Genomic DNA, 22251 nt, shown 5'->3' with positions numbered 1-22251 from the left:
GGGGGCTATGTTACGCCAGGCCAGCAGAGGGAGCCCTTACCCCCACTGACTGTTGCTGCTCCCTCTGCTGCCTCTATGGTTACTTCCTGTTTACCAGACATAAAAGCCAGCTCATCACACACACACATTGCGAAGTATTGATTTACATTTGTGGACATTACTGAGCATTTTTCCCTGTTTGTTTTCCCTGTTTTCATAGTCATAGTCTTAGTCAGTTTATTCCTAGTCTTAGTCATAGTTTTCTAGTTTCTGGTCTTCATTTCATTGTTTCCTTTGGACTGCTCACCTGGATTTTGACTCACGCTTGTTCTTTGGATTACGCTATTGGATTATCTTTGCTGTTGATGTTTGCTGGTGATCGACCCTGTCTGTTTTGACCTCGTCTAATAAAGCCTTGCATTTGGATCCCCACTCTCAGTCATCCCGTTTGTAACAATATATATATATATATATATATATATATATATATATATATATATATAAAATGCAGCCTTTTTTTCCATACCATAATAAATAAATAAATGAACAAAAGGTATTCCTTTCATACTGTCTCTGGTATTAAAAATAAAATAAAATTAGTAAATAAATAAATTAATATAGCATGTTTTCTTTTTATACTGTTGCTTTAAAAAAAATACAAAAATAAATAAACTAAAATGAAAAGTAAATCAATAATAATAATAATAATAATAATAATTAATAATAATAATAATAATAATAAAATATAATAGATTTATAAATAAATATATAAACATTGCAGACTTTTCATACCATAAATAAATAAATAAGGCATCTTTTTCTTTTCATATTATTGCTTAAAAAATGCTAAATTAAAATGAAAAACAATATATATATATATAATTTATATTTATTATTATTATTATTTATATATATTTATTAATTTATATATATATATGCAGCCTTTTCTTCCAATACCATAATGAATGAATGAATGAATAAATACTGCATATTTTTTCTTTTCATATTGTTGCTTTAATAAAAAATAAAAATACAAAAAAATTAATAAAGAAAATAAATGGTAAAATAATAAACAAATAAATGAATAAAACAACATCCTTTTCTTTTCATACTATTGCTTTAAAAAAAGTAAAAACATATGCATTCAGTCCCTGTAAAAATAAATAAATAAATGCAAAACTAAAATGAAAAATAACTATATAAAAAAATATATATATAAATATTATATTATATTATAATAAATATTTCAGCCTTTTCTTTTTCTTTTCTATTATATATAATAAAACTATATTTATAAATATATAAACAAACTTTTCTTTCCATACCATAATAAATAAATAGTATCCCTTTTTATACTGTCTCTGGTATAAAAAAAAAAATGCAAAAATGAATGAATAAATACACGAATAAAGGAAAAATTAAATAAATAAAATAAATATTGTATAATTTTCTTTTCAGATTTTACCTGTAAAAATTACCTATATATTTTTTTTTCTTCAAATATTTTTTATAAATAAATACATAATACAATTTACTCAAGATGCAAATATTGTAAGTTATTAGGATGTGTTTTCAAAGATTATATATTGAATTTAGTTTATTTTTATGCCTTTTGGCAAATGCATAAATCTCACTACAGTTTATTTGATTTAAGCTTAAAACAAGACAAAAAGAGAACTATTTGCCAAAGGGTAAATAAAACTAATTAAATTCAAGACATATTCTCTGAAGTAAATATTCTATTATTAAATAGTATTCTCTGAAGTAATTTATAAATCTTTAAAAAAAAAAAAAATATTTTGATTTAGATTTTCAGTTATTATTACATTTTTGTCATTTTGTTACATTCTTTTTTTAATAGTTTTAAATTATTTTTATTTTAGTTGGTAACTGGTTTATTTTGGTGGTATTTGGTTTAGTTGGTTTATTCTGAAAGTTACATTATGTTTTTATAGTTTTGCATCTCTCTTTATGATTTGACCCTTTAATAAACCTAAATCAGGCAAACGGGATGTGCTTTATTTACTCATTAGGATCTTGGCTCTGGAGGATATAGTAATGATGGCAAATGTTGGCGGCTTGCTTTGATATGAAGCCAGTGTTCGTTTCTCTCTGATTTTATATTAATTAGAGGAGTTATGACAGCTCCGAAGGCATTATAAGTATTAAAAATATCATTTTCATTCACACCTGCGAGGTGCTTCCACACAGGCTCTAAAATTAACAAGAGCCGAGAGCCAAATGTCAATAAAAACGGGCCGCGCCGGGTCACTCGCCAGCTGGACCGAATACACAGCACTATATGAGCTTTAGAGAGAAAAACATGAAGATATTCTGATATAAATCATGACAGAAAATTACATCAGACATGTAAACCCTCTGCTGAAATCATTATGATATACATACATATACACCAGTCAAAGGTTTTTGAACAGTAAGGTTCTCTTCTGTTCAGCAAGCCTGCATTTATTTGATTCAAAGCACAGCAAATACAGTAAAATTCTGAAATATTTTTACTATTTAAAATAACTGCTTTCTATTTGAATACATTTTAAAAAGTAATTTATTTCTGTGATTAAAGCTGCATTTTCAGCATCATTACTTCAGTCTTCAGTGTCACATGATCCTTCAGAAATCATTCTAAAATACTGATTTGCTGCTCAAAAACATTTATTATGTTGAGAACAGCTGAGTTGAATTTTTTTAGGTTTGTTTGACGAATAGAAAGTTCAGAAGAACAGCATTTATTTGCAATAGAATGCTTTTGTAACATTATAAATGTCTTTATCAACACTTTTGATTAATTTAAAGCATACTTGCTAAATAAATGTGTTCATTTCTATAATAAAAAAATAACTGTTTTAATTATTGATAATAATAATAATAGTAATAAATGTTTCTTGAGCTAAAGAGTGGAGAAATGATGCTGCAAATTCAGCTTTGATCACAGAAATAAGTTATATTTTAAAATATATTCAAATAGAAAAGTTTTCAACATTGAATAAAAACATTAAAAAAGGTTATTGTGACTTTTTATCTCTAAATTGAATAGAACGATAACTATAACTACAAAGATAACATTCTAAAAATCGTTTCAAATGTAAAAGAATGCCAGAGTTCACACCACGACTACAACAATAAGGATACAGGGCAACGATATCGTTGGGATCACTTTCAAAAAATTTTTTACAGCTGATGAACGATAAAACACTGACAGCTAATCAGACTTCATTCAAATGTAAAGGTCTTGTGCATTTGAAATGGTGAACGGGCCTTTAGTCTCAAGGGATTCTTTGAATTTTGACAATTAGAGTTTGAACAGTGTTGGCTCATCAAGTCTATGGGATTTTTATGATTTTTAATCTTCAATTTTATGAGGAGGTCGGACAATTTGGTAAGTTGTAAAAAATGCTCTTTACTCAATTTGAGCTACAGTGGTGTGCAGTGTTGTTTTTGACAACCATCTTACATTTAGTCATAGTCTTAGTCTTTTGGACTAAAATGCTTATTAGTTTTAGTCAAATTTTAGTCACTTCTATATGAGATAGTTTTAGTCCAATTTTAGTCGACGAAAAGTCAAAAAGGTTTTAGTCTAGTTTTAGTCAAAAAAGGGGAAAAAGTAGTCTTTTAACAAATTAATGTAGGTCAGTAAGTATTTTGCTGTTGGGTAGTGTCACTTGTAAGTTCTGAAAATAGCAGATCTATATTTCAACACAATGTGAGCTTCCGGATCGACTATTTTCACCAATAATTACAATAATGAAGGAATGTTTTAAAACATAAAAGACAAACAAGGATGGAATGCTAAAACGGCTTGCCATACTAGTAAGGCAAAGAGTATTTAATGCTAAAACGGCTTGCCATAGCGGCAGATATTTTCCGGTTTTAATTGGCATGCACAATAAGCAGAAATGTCATGCATTTTAAACGTCTGAGGGACCACCCACTAACATTTTCGTCTATTCTCGTCTCGTCAACGAAAACTCACACACGTCTCGTCATGTTTTAGTCATCAACGAGCCATTTTTATTTCATCAACGTCTCGTTATCGTCATGAAAAAAAGTTGCGTCAACGAAATGATTTCGTCATCGTCATCGTTGACGAAAACAACACTGGTGGTGTGAAAAAGTGCTTGCCCCCTAATCTTAATAACTGGTTGGGCCACCCTTAGCAGCAACAACTGCAATCAAGCGTTTGTTATAACTTGCAATGAGTCTGTTACAGCGCTGTGCAGGAATTTTGGCCCACTCACCTTGGCAAAATTGTTGTAATTCAGCCACACTGGAGGGTTTTCAAGCATTAACCGCCTTTTTAAGGTCATGCCACAGCATCTCAATAGGATTCAGGTCAGGACTTTGACTAGGCCACTCCAAAGTCTTCATTTTGTTTTTCTTCAGCCATTCAGAGGTGGATTTGCTGGTGTGTTTTGGATCATTGTCCTGCTGCAGAACCCAAGTTCGCTTCAGCTTGAGGTCACCAACAGATGGCCGGACATTGTCCTTCAGGATTTTTTTGGTAGACAAATCATGGTTTCATTCATCACAGCAAGTCTTCCAGGACCAGAAGCAGCAAAACAGCCCCAGACCATCACACTACCACCACCATATTTTACTGTTGGTGTGATGTTCTTTTTCTGAAATGCTGTGTTAACTTTCCAAAAAGTTCAACTTTTGTCTCGTCAGTCCACAGGGTATTTTCCCAAAGTCTTGGGGATCATCAAGATGTTTTCTGGCAAAACTGAGACGAGCCTTTATGTTCTTTTTGCTCAGCAGCAGTTTTCGTCTTGGAGCTCTGCCATGCAGGCCATTTTTGCCCAGTCTCTTTCTTATGGTGGAGTCATGGACACTGACCTTAACTAAGGCAAGAGAGGCCTGCAGTTCTTTAGATGTTGTTGTGGGGTCTTTTGTGACCTCTTGGATGAGTCGTAACTCACTTGGGGTAATTTTGGTCGGCCGGCCGCTCCTGGGAAGGTTCATCACTGTTCCATGTTTTGGCCATTTGTGGATAATGGCTCTCACTGTGGTTCGCTGGAGTCCCAAAGCTTTAGAAATGGCTTTATAACCTTTTCCAGACTGATAGATCTCAATTACTTTCTTTCTTTCTCATTTGTTCCTGAATTTCTTTGGATCTCAACATGATGTGTCACTTTTGAGGATCTTTTGGTCTACTTCACTTCGTCAGGCAGGTCCTATTTAAGTGATTTCTTGATTGCAAACAGGTGCGGCAGTAATCAGGCCTGACTGTGGTTAGAGAAACTGAACTCAGATGTGATATACCACAGTTATGTTTTAACTTTTTCACAAAGGGCCATGTGGGTTTGGAGTTTTTTTTCCCTTCATAAAAAACCCTTCATTTAAAAACTGCATGTTGTGTTTACTTATGTTATCTTTGATTAATATTTAAATTTGTTTGATGACCTGCAAAAAAAAAATCAGGAAGCGGGCCAACACTTTTTCACACCACTGTATATATATACATATTGAGACTTATTTATCCGATTTATTTGCGCAATCCGTATCTGATGTGAATGCACCATAAGTGAGATCAGTCTGAAGAGCTGGGCTGAGTTTGGTGGTTCTAGCTTGAAAGCTCTAGGAGGAGTAGCGTTCAGAAATTTAGTCTAAGTAGCAGATAGTAGCTTTTTCAAGCCAACCCAATAAAGAAATACATAAATAGTGCATCCTCCTTTATACTGTCCCTGTAGAAAAGGTATGCATGTATGAATGTATGTGTGCAATTAAATTTTTTACTGTCAGTACAATTTCTTAAATAGTGTTAATTAAAAAAAAAAAAACATGATTCTATTTACAGCTTTAAAGGGAGTTTCATTAATGCTATTTCAACAGTGCTTTGACAATATCACCAATGCCAGATCTTACTCTCATTTACTTTCAAGACGCTTTCATACAAACAAACCTTGAAACGTGAATATGAAGCCAGACGTTTATTAGAATATTTGACCAGATGAACATTAATGAGTAATTATATCAGCTCTAACAACATTTTAAAATATTCCTTTTCAGCTCTGTTTGTTTTGCGGGTCATATTTGCATCAGTAGATAGTCTAGTGATGACTACAGACTGATAATTGCTCTGCTCTAGAAGAGAAACCATGGTATTTTATTTGTTAAATGCTCCTCCAGGTTCAGATGGCTTGGCTTTGAGTGTAAAATTGTACAATACTCACTGAAAGGCGTTGAATCTCATGCACACGGCTGTAATTATTCCTTCATTTGTGTTTATTTCCACTGGGAGTTTGTTTGCCGGAGTTTATGAGATCTCAGAGATAAAGTGAAACAGATCTCAGGTCAGCTGGAGGGCAGGAGAAAAAACTAAACAAAAAGCACATTTACAGCTTTTTGCTTGAACAGTCTTATTTTAGTGTTTTCAAGTTTAAAGTTTTAGTAATTTTGTGAGTTTTTGTCATTTTTATTAGTTTTGTAAAATAAATTGTTTTATTAATTTTTATTTCAGGTTGTTTATTTAATTACATGGAGTTAAACTTAAAATGAGGAATGTTAGCATGTCTCCACTGGTATTTCTGCCCATTCATCTTTAGCGATGAGCTCTAACTCTTTCAGGTTGGAGGGTCTCCTTCCCATCAGCCTGATCTTTAGCTCCTCCACAGATTCTCAATTGGATTTAAGTCAGGACTCTGGCTGGGCCACTGCAAAACGTTAATGTTTTTGTCTGCTAACCATTTCTTCACCACTTTTGCTGTGTGTTTTGGGTCGTTGTCGTGCTGAAATGTCCACTGGTGCCCAAGGCCAAGTTTCTCTGCAGACTGCCTGATGTTGTTGTGGAGAATTTTGATGTATTGCTCCTTTTTCATGGTGCCGTTTACTGTGATTAGGTTCCCTGATCCACCGGCTGAAAAACACCCCCAAAACATTAGGTTCCCACCACCATGTTTGACAGTGGGGATGCTGTTCTTAGGGTTGAAGGCTTCTCCTTTTTTATGCCAAATGAAGGCTACATTTTTGTGGCCAAACAATTCAATTTTTGTTTCATCTGACCATAAAACAGAACTTTTGCAATGGTCAAGTGGGCTTTTATGTGCCTTATCTGGAGAAGTGGTGTCCTCCTTGGTCTGCGTCCGTTGAACCCAGTGGTGTTCAGTGTCCGTTGGACTGTCTGCCTTGAGATGTTGCCACCAGCAGAGCCCAGATTCATCAGGATGGTCTTGGTGGTGATCCTTGGATTCTTTATGACCTCTCTCACTATCCTCCTGGCCAGCACAGGTGTCACTTTTGGCTTCAGACCATGTCCTCTGAGATTTTTCACAGTATTTTTTAATAATACTTTGCACTGTAGCCACTGGAACATCAAAACATTTAGATATGGTCTTATAGCCCTTCCCTGACTTGTAAGCAGCCACAAGGTCCTCAGTGAGCTCTTTTGTCTTAGCCATGACTGTCCACAAACCAACAGCAGAGAGCTTGTGTTTTTCACCTGTTGAGTTGATTAAAACAGCTGTTCCCAATGAATCAGGGTCATTAAGATGCTTTAGAACAGCTTGGACTATTTGGAATGGTATAGAACTTTGGATTTTCCCATAGACTGTGACACTTTGCAAAGGGTATGAATAATATTGGACATGCCACTTTTTGTTTAAATGCAAATAAAAGCTGAGAAATATTATTTTCACAATGATGCCTCTTGTACATCGTCTTATCATCTTCTGGGAAATGTCTGTGTGATTTCCAGTAAAAAAAAAAAAACTTGCTGGTTGAATAAAAGTAACTTTAAGTCAGAATTTGCCAGGGGTATAAATAATTTCGGGCTTGACTGTATCCATCTATCTATAAAACATTAAGCTTAAACTTAAACATTAAACTTTTTCAAACTTTCTGGTCCAGCTTTCTCAAGCCAACTTCAAAGTTTGTCTTGACAAACTTTTTTATCTAGTTATTATTAATATGATTATTATTATTATTATTATTATTATTATTATTATTATTATTATTATTATTATTATTATTATTATTATCCGTGAAGAACTGACTGGATAGTGAAAAGCATCACTATATAAAACTGGCATGAACTGAAAAAGTAACATGTCTCAGTGATGATTGAATGAAAGTGATTCTTACAATATGTTGACTCCAGTCTGTCTGTTTTGTCTCTGTAGAGCACGACGAGTGTGCGTCCGGTCAGCACAGCTGCGATGAGAACGCTCTGTGTTTCAACACCGTTGGCGGCCACAGCTGCTCCTGCAAACCCGGATACACTGGCAATGGCACCGTCTGCAGAGGTGAGACAGTCTGAGTCTGCCGTAACCTGACCAATCTCATGACCCGTCACCGACCCTGTCACCTCTCTGACCCGTCTGTCCTCTCTCTGACCTGTCTGTCTTCTTTTTCACCCATCGGTCCTCTCTCTCACCCATCTGTCCTCTCTTTGACCCGTCACCTGACCTGTCTGTCCTCTCTGTGACCCGTCTGTAATCTGTCCTCTCTTTGATCCGTCTGTCCTCTCTGACCTGTCATCTGACCCGTCTGTCCTCTCTCTGACCCGTCTGTCCTCTCTTTGACCCGTCACCTGACCTGTCTGTCCTCTCTGTGACCCGTCTGTAATCTGTCCTCTCTTTGATCCGTCTGTCCTCTCTGTCCTCTCTCTGACCCGTCTGTCCTCTCTTTGACCCGTCTGTCCTCTCTCTGACCCGTCTGTCCTCTCTGACCTGTCATCTGACCTGTCTGTCCTCTCTGTGACCCGTCTGTAATCTGTCCTCTCTTTGATCCGTCTGTCCTCTCTGTCCTCTCTCTGACCCGTCTGTCCTCTCTTTGACCCGTCTGTCCTCTCTCTGACTCGTCTGTCCTCTCTGACCTGTCATCTGACCTGTCTGTCCTCTCTGTGACCCGTCTGTAATCTGTCCTCTCTTTGATCCGTCTGTCCTCTCTGACCTGTCATCTGACCCGTCTGTCCTCTCTCTGACCCGTCTGTCCTCTCTTTGACCCGTCACCTGACCTGTCTGTCCTCTCTGTGACCCGTCTGTAATCTGTCCTCTCTTTGATCCGTCTGTCCTCTCTGTCCTCTCTCTGACCCGTCTGTCCTCTCTTTGACCCGTCTGTCCTCTCTCTGACCCGTCTGTCCTCTCTGACCTGTCATCTGACCTGTCTGTCCTCTCTGTGACCCGTCTGTAATCTGTCCTCTCTTTGATCCGTCTGTCCTCTCTGACCTGTCATCTGACCCGTCTGTCCTCTCTTTGACCCGTCTGTCCTCTCTTTGACCCGTCTGTCCTCTCTCTGACTCGTCTGTCCTCTCTGACCTGTCATCTGACCCTTCTGTCCTCTATATCAGTCATTCCCAAAGGCGGGGTCCCGACCCACAAGTGGGTCGCGGGAAATATTGTATGGGTCGCCAAGTCGAGCACTATTTTTCAGTGCGCTATATACTCTTGATTAAAATTTATATGTGTAGTTCACCTATTAGCCGCACGAGGGAGCTCGTTGTTTTCTTCTTCTGCTTTCTTTTTTTTTGTTGTTGTTGTTCTTTAGCTGCGCTCTGCATCGCCTGTTCCACACATACTCCATCTGCAGTGCGTATGCGTTGCGTATTTTTTTCCGCACCCATGTTAAGTAAGGGATAATGTACAGGCAGCCGGTAGTTATCACAGAAATAAGCCCCGACAGTGTGATCAGGACTGAAGGGGCTTATTTCTGCGATAACTACCGGCTGCCTGTACATTATCCCGCTTATTACACGGCTACTTGCCACATAAGGAAAAAAACTGGACATGAATATGAATTTGAAACCTTTTATTGGCATATTTGTTTTAAATTAACATTTTTATCCTTCCGCGAAACGATATAGTACTACGTGACTAACCTTCAAACTATGTACGTTAGTAAGACAATTTAAATAGATTAATGTCGAAATTTTCCATTGTTAATTGTGGTTGTCCAGTGTTTGTCACAAGATGGCGCCAAACGGTAATCTTTGTTGGCACGGAGGGATTTTAAACATACAAGTAGTACCGGCTATGCGTTATTACTTTGGAGCAGTGATTATTTGAAAAGAACGAACCTGCAAATGTCTCAACTGACCAATCAGAATCGAGCATTCCAAAGAGCCGTGTAATAACGGATTAGAGCGTTCACACTGCACACGGTTGCAGTCCAGCAGTGAGTCCCAGAAGCAGTGCGTTTGCAGCAGAGCAGCGATAGTTTCGGCAGAGTCTATTTTTTGCTGTGCTGCAAGCGCTGCATGTGCTGAATTAAAGTGACAGCGCATTGTTCGCTGTAAAAATGAACATGGCTTGACACGAAAATGTCCCATAAATGCATATAAATGAAGTCCACTTTTTCACAGTCAACACGTGGCTTTTTGGCTAGGTTTAAAATAAGGAAAAGTGCAGTTTTAAAGAAAAAGGCAACATAATACGTGCACTTGTCCAGGTAGAAAAGTTCTTTAAAGCATTGTTTTTAATAAAGATTTAATGCGAAAGAAAAGCACTGTTTCTGTTTCTGTCTCGACTGTTTCTGTCTGTGGTAAGTTTTAATTAAAATATTTTGATAGCCCAATTTCAATTAGAAAAGGAAGCTATAGCCTCCCTATGTTGTGTTTAAATGTGTTGCAACTTGCTTGAGCAACTTAATATACAAATCTAGAAGTCAAGTGCATTGAATAATATGTTGTTTTTTATTGAGTTTAAACGTGAAAATGTCTGTTACTGTATTAGTGTACTGTGATAAAAGAGGATCACAATGCTGAAAAAGCACTTGTGGATTTGAAATCAAAATAACGGATAAATATTGTGTTTGTGGTAAACAGCATTTTCTGCAAATCTGCATTTTACTTAAATAAAAAAAATGTGCTTTGTCAAATATCTGTATCTCTTTTAAATAGTTAAGTGGAAGCATGACCTTAAAAATGGTCACACATATTTTGTTAATGCATAAATTCTCTTCGTGATGTATGAACTATATGGGCTTAATGTTTATTGGGTCACAAGGATTTATCGACTTTAAAATGTGGGTCCCCAGAAAAAAAGTTTGGGAAACACTGCTCTATATGACCCATCTGTCCTCTCTCTGACCCGTCTTTCCTCTCTTTGACTCGTCTATCCTCTCTGACCCGTCTGTCCCCTCACTGATCCCCTCTCTGACTTGTCTGTCCTCTCTGACCCATCTGTCCTCTCTCTGACCCCTCACCTGACCCATCTGTCCTCTCTCTGATCCGTCTGTTCTCTCTGACCTGTCTGTCCTCTCTCTGACCCGTCACCTGACTCGTTTTTCCTCTCTGACCCGTCTGTCCCCTCACTGATCCCCTCTGTCCTCTCTCTGCCTGTCCGTCCTCTATAACCATCTGTCCTCTCTCTGACCCGTCACCTGACCTATCTGTCCTCTCCCTGACCCGTCTGTCCTCTCTCTGACTTGTCTGTCCTCTCTGACCCGTCACCTGACCCATCTGTCCTCTCTCTGATCCGTCTGTTCTCTCTGACCTGTCTGTCCTCTCTCTGACCCGTCTGTCCTCTTTCTGACCTGCCTTTCCTCTCTCTGACCCATCACCTGACCCGTCTGTCCTCTCTCTGACTTGTCTGTCCTCTCTGACCCATCACCTGACCCATCTGTTCTCTATCTGACCCATCTGTCCTCTCTCTGATCCGTCTGTTCTCTCTGACCTGTCTGTCCTCTCTCTGATCCGTCTGTCCTCTCTCTGACCCATCACCTGACCCGTCTGTCCTCTCTCTGACCCGTCTGTCCTCTCTCTGACCTGTCTGTCCTCTCTGACCCGTCTTTCCTCTCTCTAATCCGTCTGTCCTCTCTCTGACCTGTCACGTGACCCGTCTGTCCTCTCTCTAACCCGTCTGTCCTCTTTCTGACCTGTCTTTCCTCTCTATGACCCATAACCTGACCCGTCTGTCGTCTCTCTGACCTGTCACCCTTTCTGACCCGTCTGTCCTCTCTCTGACCCGTCTGTCCTCTTTCTGACCCGTCTTTCCTCTCTCTGACCCATCACCTGACCTGTCTGTCGTCTCTCTGACCTGTCACCCTTTCTGACCCATCTGTCCTCTCTCTGATCCGTCTTTCCTCTTTCTGACCCGTCTTTCCTCTCTCTGACCCATCACCTGACCCGTCTGTCCTATCTGACCCGTCTTTCCTCTCTCTGACCCATCACCTGACCCGTCTGTCCTATCTGACCCATCTTTCCTCTCTCTGACCCATCACCTGACCCGTCTGTCCTATCTGACCCGTCTTTCCTCTCTCTGACCCACAGCACTGTGCGACGGCCGCTGCCTGAACGGCGGCTCTTGCGTGTCTCCCAACATCTGCGTGTGTCCACAGGGCTTCAGCGGGCAGAACTGTGAGACGGGTAAGACCCTCTTCTCTGATATCAAACGCCTCTTCTCAGCTCCTCCAGTCCGGCTGAGGACTCTCATGGCTCGCTGAGAACAAAGCCTGAGTGTGGAAATTGCAGTTTTGAAGATGAGTGCTTGATTGTGGGCTGTGGGAGTAAGAGTGGACCACATCAGTCACATCTTCAACTATATCACAGTAACACTACGAATCACTATATAGACATCTTTACTGGAGAGTCAACAAGTGCTTACTATATATTCACAAAAATACACAAAAATTATGCAGATATTCAAAATACACTACCAGTGCTAAAATCATGCTAGAAACATGCTAACAACTTACTAATCATGATAGAAACACGTTAGAAATGTGCTAGCAACTTGCTAATAATGCTAGAAACATGCTAACAACTTGCAAATCATGTTAGAAACAGGTTAATTGATATTCATGCTAGAATCATGTTAGCAACTTGCTAATGACATGCTAATAATGCAAGTAACATGTTAATTAAGCTAGAAACATGCTAGCAACTTGCTAATCATGCTAGAAACATACTAAACATGCTAACAACTTACTAATCATGATAGAAACATGTTAGAAACATGCTAACTACTTAATAATAATAATAGAAACATGATAGCAACATGCTAATCATGATAGAAACATACTAAACATGCTAGAAAAAAATGTTAAAATCATGCTAACTACATTCTAATCATGCTAGCAACATGCTAATCATCTAATCTATCTACTTTATATAAAGTTTAAAACTTTAAGCTTTTACAGCTGCTTTAAACTTTCAAGCCAGGCTTTTTCAAGCCAACCTAAAGTTTGTCTTGACTATAATTTGTAAATATTTTATTAAATATGTGTAATGTGCATAAAAATTATATATAAATATATTACTGGAAAGAAGAAGTGCTCTCTTCAAAATAATACACAAAAATAATCTACATAAAGTGTAGATTAAGCAAAATATATAAATATAGAACAATAAAAATCATTGTCAATCGTATTAATAATATTGTTAACACTTTACCTAACATTAACAAAGAATAATAAATAGTGTAACAAATGTATTGTTAATTGTTCGTTCATGTTAGATAACACATTAACTAATGTTAACATATGATAGTGTTACTATAATATTTATAAATTAAGATATAAATACTAATAGTACTAATAAATACAAATGATTATAAACTGTAAATATAATTTAAATACATTTGTATTTATCATAAAAATTATATACAAATGCATTATATGCAAAATAAATACATAAAAATTTATATAAATTAAATAAATATTATATGTGACCCTGGACCACAAAACCAGTTATAAGGTTAAATTTTACAAAACTGAGATATATACATCATATGACAGCTCAATAAATAAGCTTTCCACTGATGTATGGTTTGTTAGGACAATATTTGGCCGAGATACATCTGTTTGAAAATCTGGAATCTAAAGGTGCAAAAAAATCAAAATACTGAGAAAATCACCTTTAAAGTTTTCCAAATTAAGTTCTTAACAATGCATATTACTAATCAAAAATTACATTTTGATATATTTATAGTAGGAATATTACAAAAAATCTTCATGGAACATGATTTTTACTTCATATCCTAATGATTTTTGGCATAAAAGAAAAATCAATAATTTTGACCCATACAATGTATTTTTGGCTATTGCTACAAATATACCCCAGCGACTTAAGACTGGTTTTGTGCTCCAGGGTCACATATGTCTGTGCGTGTATATGTATATATTAAATTTGTTTACATTTTTGTCTTTTTACTTAAAAATAGATCATAAAATATATAATAATTATACTAAATAATATATTTGTGATGTTAAACCACACAAACTTAACTTGTATTATATCTCATAACAAGTTCTTCTTCATCTGCACTGATTTTAGGGCATGTCTTGTTCTATATTTTTCACATTACTCCCTGTTACCTTCCCTTTGTGTGCTTGTTTTTCTTCCTCTTTTTAAAAATATGATTATATCTCCTACACACAGGCTCGTTTGTCTTAATTTAGGACCCGTGCTTTGTTTAGTTTAGTAAATTGAGCATCAATTCCTCCTACAGCGAAAGGGAAACACGTCCTCCATCTGCGCGTTAATCATTTCTGTGAATCACAGGCGTCTTTTGTTTCTCGTTCCCTCACACACTGGCGTTTATTTCCCGTTCTGTTGTTATTGACCCCCTGGGTAACATCGGCGCTCTCCGTCGCTCTAATTCTGAGCTGGATGGAGACGGATTACGCGGCTGGCGAACGCACGCTTTTAATGAAAACACGAGAGCCAAGTCTCAGAGGAAGCAGCGGCTTTTGCTCCGTGTCGTGGATTAGCGTTGCGTCTGACGCGCCGGTCCCGCGTGGGTCATTTCCAGCAGATGCTGCCGTTTCTGGACGGTTTCGTGCCGAACGTATCCGATGAGACACGCAGCGCACGTCCCAACCCATCGATCCCATAGAAAGAGCATTTCTGCGAGATCTGCCCTCGCGCTGGCCTTTGATTAAAATCAAATGGCTTTTCTTTCAGACTTTTCTGTTCGTTCTCTCCTGGAGGATACCAGAGGGAATCAAGCGGATGAGTTTATGGTTTTTTTCCCACATAGATGTTGGAATCGTATTTAAGAACTTCTCTCAAACCAGCAGGGTGTTAGAGACCCCAGAGCCAAAGGTCTTACAAAGTTCACGCACTAAACCATTTCATAAAAAACATAAACACTAGAGGTTGTGCTATATTGTTATATTATTATATCATGCAGCATCCAGTGCTGGAACAGTAGTACATTATAAAAATATTAGGAAGACAATTATCTTTTTTTTTTTTTTTTTTTTTTTTTTGCAGTTTTAAGAATAGAATGATAAAGTGACAGAATAGAGAGAACGAAAGATAGAATGACAGAATGATAGACAGATAACAGATAGATATATACGAAAGACCAATACAATGACAGAGCGACAGAACGTTAGAGTGACAGAAAAGAATGACAGAAAGATAGCTAAATAGATGATAGATATATACAAAAGAATGATAGAATGACAGATAGAGAGTGATAGAAAGAACAAATGATAGAACAACAGAATGATAGATAGACTAAAGAATAATAGAGTGATAGAATCAGAGTGGTAGAATGACAGATATATAAAAGAATGATACAATGATAGAGCGGCAGAATGACAGAATGAAAGATAGAACAATAGATAGATAGATGACAGAGCGACAGAACAATACAATCACAGAGTGGCAGAACAATAAATAGATATATGCAATAATAGAATTATAGAGTGACAGAACAATAGAGAGAACAAAAGAGAGAACAGCGGTAGAACAAAAGAATGTTACAATGATAGAGTGACAGAACGACAGAATGAAAAATAGAGCGACAGATAGATAAGATAGATACACGAAAGAATGATACAATGATAGAGCGATAGAGCAATAGAGAGAACAAAAGATAGAACATAGATAGATAGAACATAGATAGATAGATAGATAGATAGATAGATAGATAGATAGATACTGATAGAGCGACAGAACAATACAATCATAGAGCGATAGAGCAATAGAGAGAACATAGATAGATAGAACATAGATAGATAGATAGATAGATAGATAGATACTGATAGAGCGACAGAACAATACAATAATAGAACGATAGAGCAATAGAGAGAACAAAAGATAGAACATAGATAGATAGATAGATAGATAGATAGATAGATAGATAGATAGATACTGATAGAGCGACAGAACAATACAATCATAGAGCGATAGAGCAATAGAGAGAACAAAAGAGAGAACAGCGGTAGAACAAAAGAATGTTACAATGATAGAGTGACAGAACGACAGAATGAAAAATAGAGCGACAGATAGATAAGATAGATAAACGAAAGAATGATACAATGATAGAGCGATAGAGCAATAGAGAGAACAAAAGATAGAACATAGATAGATAGAACATAGATAGATAGATAGATAGATAGATAGATAGATAGATAGATAGATAGATAGATAGATAGATACTGATAGAGCGACAGAACAATACAATCATAGAGCGATAGAGCAATAGAGAGAACAAAAGATAGAACATAGATAGATAGATAGATAGATAGATAGATAGATAGATAGATAGATAGATAGATAGATAGATAGATAGATAGATAGATAGATAGATAGATAGATAGATAGATAGATAGATAGATAGGTACTGATAGAGCGGCAGAACGATAGAGAGAACAAAAGAGAGAACAGAGCGGTAGAACAAAAGAATGTTACAATGATAGAGCAATAGAGAGAACATAGATAGATAGAACATAGATAGATAGATATATAGATAGATAGATAGATAGATAGATATATAGATAGAACATAGATAGATAGATAGATAGATAGATAGATAGATAGATAGATAGAACATAGATAGATAGATAGATAGATAGATAGATAGATACTGATAGAGCGACAGAACAATACAATCATAGAGCGATAGAGCAATAGAGAGAACATAGATAGATAGAACATAGATAGATAGATTGATAGATGATAGATAGATAGATAGATAGATAGATAGATAGATAGATAGATAGATAGATAGATAGATAGATAGATAGATAGATAGATAGATAGATAGATAGATAGATAGATAGATAGAGAGTATTAAGTAAGAGTCGTATAATTCACACACTGGCAGCTACTATGAGCGTTTCAGTTTGTCAAGCACCATTTCGATTCACAGTGACATTAAACGTCAAGCATATTGATGCATTGAACATCACAAAAGACTGAAAACTCCCTGCAGATGGTTCTCACTCAATCTAGTTTGGACAGAAGCACTGTGTTTTGTGGTCAGTGATGGGCTCTATTGTGTGCGGGGACTGAAGAGGCGTCTGTGACTGTAATTTTGACGACATGACGTCTGTGCTGTTTATCTAGTAAACACTCTGTTGGAAAACAGGCTGATTTTTGATGCCCGCTGGGCAGCCAGAAGCTGCGGCAGTCAAATGAACTAATAAAGGAGCAGAAACGCAGAATAAATGAGGTGCTGCTGTTGATCCTACATGCTGGAGCAGGTTTCCAAATGAAAGCGCACCGGTTTGATGTTCACCTGGAGGCCTGATGTTATTTTTATTCCGCTCGAGTTTCAATCAGCGTGCTTATGAATCAAACGGCATCAAGGTGCAGCAAACAACAGACGAACACAAAGCACACTAGACGTTAACTAAAAGACACTCTATTAAACTTTAAAATACTTAGTAGAGATTTTTTTTTAAATTAGAAGCAAGATAACATCTTTTTGTTGGTTTACTTGAGAGATAAGTCTCTTCTGCTCACCAAGGCTGCATTTATTTGATCTTTAATACGTTAAAAATTGTGAAATATTATTATAATTTATAATAGCTGTTTTCTATTTGAATATATTTAAAAATGTAATTTATTTCTGTGATCAAATCTGTATTTTCAGCATCATTACTCTAGTCTTTAGTGTCACATGATCTTTCAGAAATAGACGAATAGAAAGTTCAAAAGAACAGTTAATATTCTTCTTTTTTACCTTATGTTTTTATTGACGCTTTTGATCAAATTAATGCATTCTTGGTGATTAAAAGCATTAATTAATTCAAAATAAATATATTTTAGATGCAGTCTAGGTCAGCAGGTTTCTGTCTCTCTTGTATTGTGAGAAACAGATGTTCACTTGCATCAGACTTTCAGCTTTGAGGAAAATATTACAGCATAAACAAACACGGATAAACAAAATCATCAAAGCGAGTCGAGAGCGTGAAACAATTATGAACACAAAAGACAAAAGGAAAGATGAAGAAACGGCTCTTTCATGAAAGCTGACGGTGGTATTAAAAAGAAAGGGAAGACACAAACAATCTAACGAACATGACGGAAACTGAGCTCCATTTTCCCGAGCAAAATAAAACTCACAACAAAACTAAAGCTAACATCCTATTACACAGTAAAAGTTCACCAAAAAATTTAAATATACTGAAACTTCACTCACCCACAGACCATCCAAAATGGAGATGAGTTCGTTTCTTCATCAGATTTGGAGAAATGCAGAATTGCATCACTTGCTCACCAATAGATGTGAATGGGTGCCGTCAGAATGACAGGGTTTGTACAGATACCGTAAAATGAAATTCCAGGACTTAAGGACATTTCAAGCACTACTTTTTGGCTTTTCAAGAACTTCAATCAGAGATCTCACTAATGTTTTCTATTTCAAATTCAAAAAGAGAGAGAGAAATATATAAATAAAAATATACTAATAAATAAAGTGAAACTCATGCAAAGAATTACTACCAAAGTATAACTAGACCACTCTTTTACTATAGTAAAACCATGGCTATTTGTGTATACTGCCTAAATAGATTTATGTTTTCTACTATTTAAGAAAAACAATCGCCAGAAAGAATCACAAAATCGCTCCGAAATCCTGATATGAATCAAATGATTCACGAACCTGCACGAAGTTCCGATCTGAATAATGATTCGCAAACCATAATTTTAGATCAGGACTCTGAAGATCAAATGATTTGCAATATGCAAAGGCCCAACCTGAATCAAAAGATTCGCAATCTGCGAAGTTCAAATCTAAATCAATTGATTTGCGATATGCGAGTTGAATTCCCAATCTGAAACTAATGATTCACAATCCGCAAAGTCACGAACTGAATCAATTCCATGAGTTGAGGTTCAGATCTGAATCACATGATTTGCGATACACAATTGAAGTGCTTCGAAATGCAATGGTTTAATCATTTGGAGTTTTGAAAAGCTCCGTTTTACCCATCACTATGGGCTTTTTAAATTTGTTACAAGTAAGAAATTAAAAATGAATGATTCTTTTAATTTGATCTGGTTTTTGCTAGTGAATCGCTTGAAATGAATGATCCAAGCAGGGCCGGCCGCTGGCATAAACGGTCTATGCGGTTGTTTAGGGCCACAACCACTAGAGGGGGGGCCACACGATCAGTGTGTGACTGGATTTTTGACCTTCTCTTTATTTTAATATATACTACAATCGCGGAAATATATCAGTTTAAACAGACGTATCAGTACAGGGGTGAAAAAAAAAACTAGTAAAGTAAATAAGTAAGTTTGTGACCGCTCCGGCGCTCCCTCCTCCGTGCGTAACCATGGCAACAACGCAGCCGGCGCAGCGGTCAGTAACCGCGGCATTGTGGGTATCGTTATTTCGCAAATTAACAACACAAGTTCACTATTTAACTATATTTTGAATATTTTGCTTATGGTTCATGTTTATGTTTTCATTTCTGTTTGTCAGAGTATTTTAGGTTTAATGGGTGTTCATTTGTCATTGCCTTTATTTATAGACCTTGTTATATGCAAGTTCATTGCTTTTATAGTGTAAATTTGTTGACTTTATTATTTATCATTTTGAATATTTTCCACTTATTAATCATTGCTATTTGTCAAAATATTTTAGTTTTTATTGGTGTTCATTTGTCATTGTTTTTACTTAAAAGCTTTGTTACATGCAAGTTATTTGCTTTTATAGTTTAAATATGTTGATTTTGTGATTTTGTTGATTTTGACTATTTCTTATTATTTGCAGTGCTTTCAAAATTTGATATATATTTTAATATAATGAGACATTGTTTTAAAATAAAGTAATATAGTTGTTGTTAATTCAAGTGCATGTGTGTTCATTCAGTTACGAGCAGTGGTGTTATTTGGTGGTTGCCCTGTGAGTGTTTTGGGGCCACACACAAAATCTTGCTTAGGGCCACCAAAATCCTAGGGCCGGCCCTGGATCCAAGTCACAAGTTTGAATCAATCAGAGCGGTTCCAGCATAAATGACTCAATCCTGGTATGAATCAAATGATTCACAAAGTCCCGATTTGCAAACCATCATTTCAGATCAGGCCTCAGAAGAGCATGGACCGCAAATCATTTGATTTGAAATAATTCACAAACCCGGTCAGATCTCAATCAAATGATTCACATTACGAGATTTGAAGTCCAGATCTGAATCAAATGATTCGCGAACCGCGAAGTTCAAATCTAAATCAAATGATTCACAATATGCAAGTTAAATTCCTGACCTGAAACTAACGATTCCCCTATATGTGATCTGATTGGAGAGTGGAATGGTTTCATTCATTTGGAATTTCGAAAAGCTCCATTTCACTCATAACTACGGGCTTTTTAAAATCATTACAAGCGATGTTGAAATTGAAAGTATATGGCTCTTTTAATTTGGTCTGGTTTTTGCAAGTGAATCGCTTGAAATGAATCATCCAAGTCACGAGTTTGAATCAATCAGAGCGGTTCCAGCGTAAATGACTCAATTGACTGGGTTCATCTGTTCCTCTTTTTGTATCTTCAGCCTTGTTTACACCACATTTGTCAGTACTACTACTTTATAATAAGCTAAAAAGGTATTGTTTTTTTAATTGTGCTAATTGACAAAATGAAACACTTATTTCATAGGTGCATTGTCTTTCAATAATTCAAGCACTTTTCAAGTACCTCTTCAGGAATATTGCTATGTTCAATGGTTTCTCAGGCCTTAAATTTCAAAAAGTCAAATTCAAGTACTGGAATAAGCCCTGGAATCAGAGTCCAAACAGCTGATAAAAACATTACAATAATGCACAAGTAATCCACAACACTTCAGTCCATCAGTTAACATCTTGAGAAGACAAAACCTGAAACAAATCCATCATTATCCATCCTTAAGTCCATAATCCATAACAACACTTCCTCCAGTGAAAAAAAAGTGGTCTGGTCTGAATTGGGAGAGAAATCTGCACAGATTAAACACTGAAGTATTCCTTTAATAAAGAGCAAACTGAAGCCGTCAATGGGGCATAAATAGTAATTGGAGAGTTGATTTAATCAATGAAATAGTATAAATCTTTCTCTAAATTGTCAAAATACTTGATGGGCTAGTTTTGTGTGACCTCCACTTCTGAGATGTTTTCTAAAGAAGCGTTGAGCATCAGGCTACCTCAAATGAACTAGAATCTTCCGTTATATAATCGGCGATCAATAAACATTACAATCAGTTGCGTATCACACGACACGAGGCGCTCAGAGTTTCCTCAGATAACCGGGACGCTGGAGTCTTCAGAAGCCCAGAGAGATACAAGCCGAACGCTTTTATACATCTCCTCTGGAGCCACGAGAGCAACTCACGAGCGCTCAAAGAGAATCACACTCTCTGAAATAAAAGAGCCGCCGTGTGCGCGCATGTGCGTGTGTTTGGGGCTTGTGGGATACGACTGAACATGAAAATGCTTTCACTCGGCTGCTCTCTTGTCCTCTTCTCCGGCTTTTTACGAATTCTCTCAAGACCATCTGACAAACTAGCAGAGCAGAGACCGGCGCAGGCAGGATACGGATGGTGATTTGAGGGAGAACTCACAGAAAAGTCCGAGAATAAAAAGAGATGATGCACTGAAAGAAAGGACATTCAATTAGCATGCATGTTAAGTGTTGCTGTGCTTCGATGCTTTCGTCAAGTCCTGTGGCGACGCAGAAGATGCATTATTCACACATGCAATCACATGCTATATGCATTATTTACACACAGACACATGCAAACACAAACAAATCACAAGTGCAGATTATTAAAACATGCAATGCATATTTGCACAAAAACATCACGAATACATGTGCACAAATATGCTATATGCATTATGCACAACGTACACAATCACAAACAAACTACAAACTTGTATACAAGTGTATGTACTCACATTGCAATCATGCACATATGCAATCACACAGAGTTCAGGACCGTTCGCAGGTCATCGATGGGTGAACAGACTCCAGTCTACTGCTGTCAGGAGGAACCGGATGCATATTAATGATCTGCATTTTAAATAAGCATCAAATACATGCAAAAAAAAAAAACACACACACACAGGAAGTTTGTTTTAACAAGCTGCATGAAGACTGGTTGCTATTGCAG

At 36.8% G+C, this 22251-nt stretch overlaps 1 protein-coding gene across 1 annotated transcript in view; it reads left to right on the top strand.

The window, feature by feature from the left end:
• nell2a (neural EGFL like 2a) overlaps positions 1-22251 on the top strand; it is a 148684-nt gene that overhangs the window by 92262 nt on the left and 34171 nt on the right. Inside the window, exons 15-16 of the mRNA XM_073831274.1 lie at positions 8112-8234; positions 12200-12295. Of these exons, the coding sequence (XP_073687375.1) occupies positions 8112-8234; positions 12200-12295 (219 nt within the window). The remainder of the gene's footprint in view (positions 1-8111; positions 8235-12199; positions 12296-22251) is intronic.

Source organism: Garra rufa, chromosome 25, assembly GCF_049309525.1.
Source record: "Garra rufa chromosome 25, GarRuf1.0, whole genome shotgun sequence".
In the NCBI taxonomy this organism is placed as follows: domain Eukaryota; kingdom Metazoa; phylum Chordata; class Actinopteri; order Cypriniformes; family Cyprinidae; genus Garra; species Garra rufa.
This window is presented reverse-complemented; position numbering and strand designations above follow the sequence as displayed.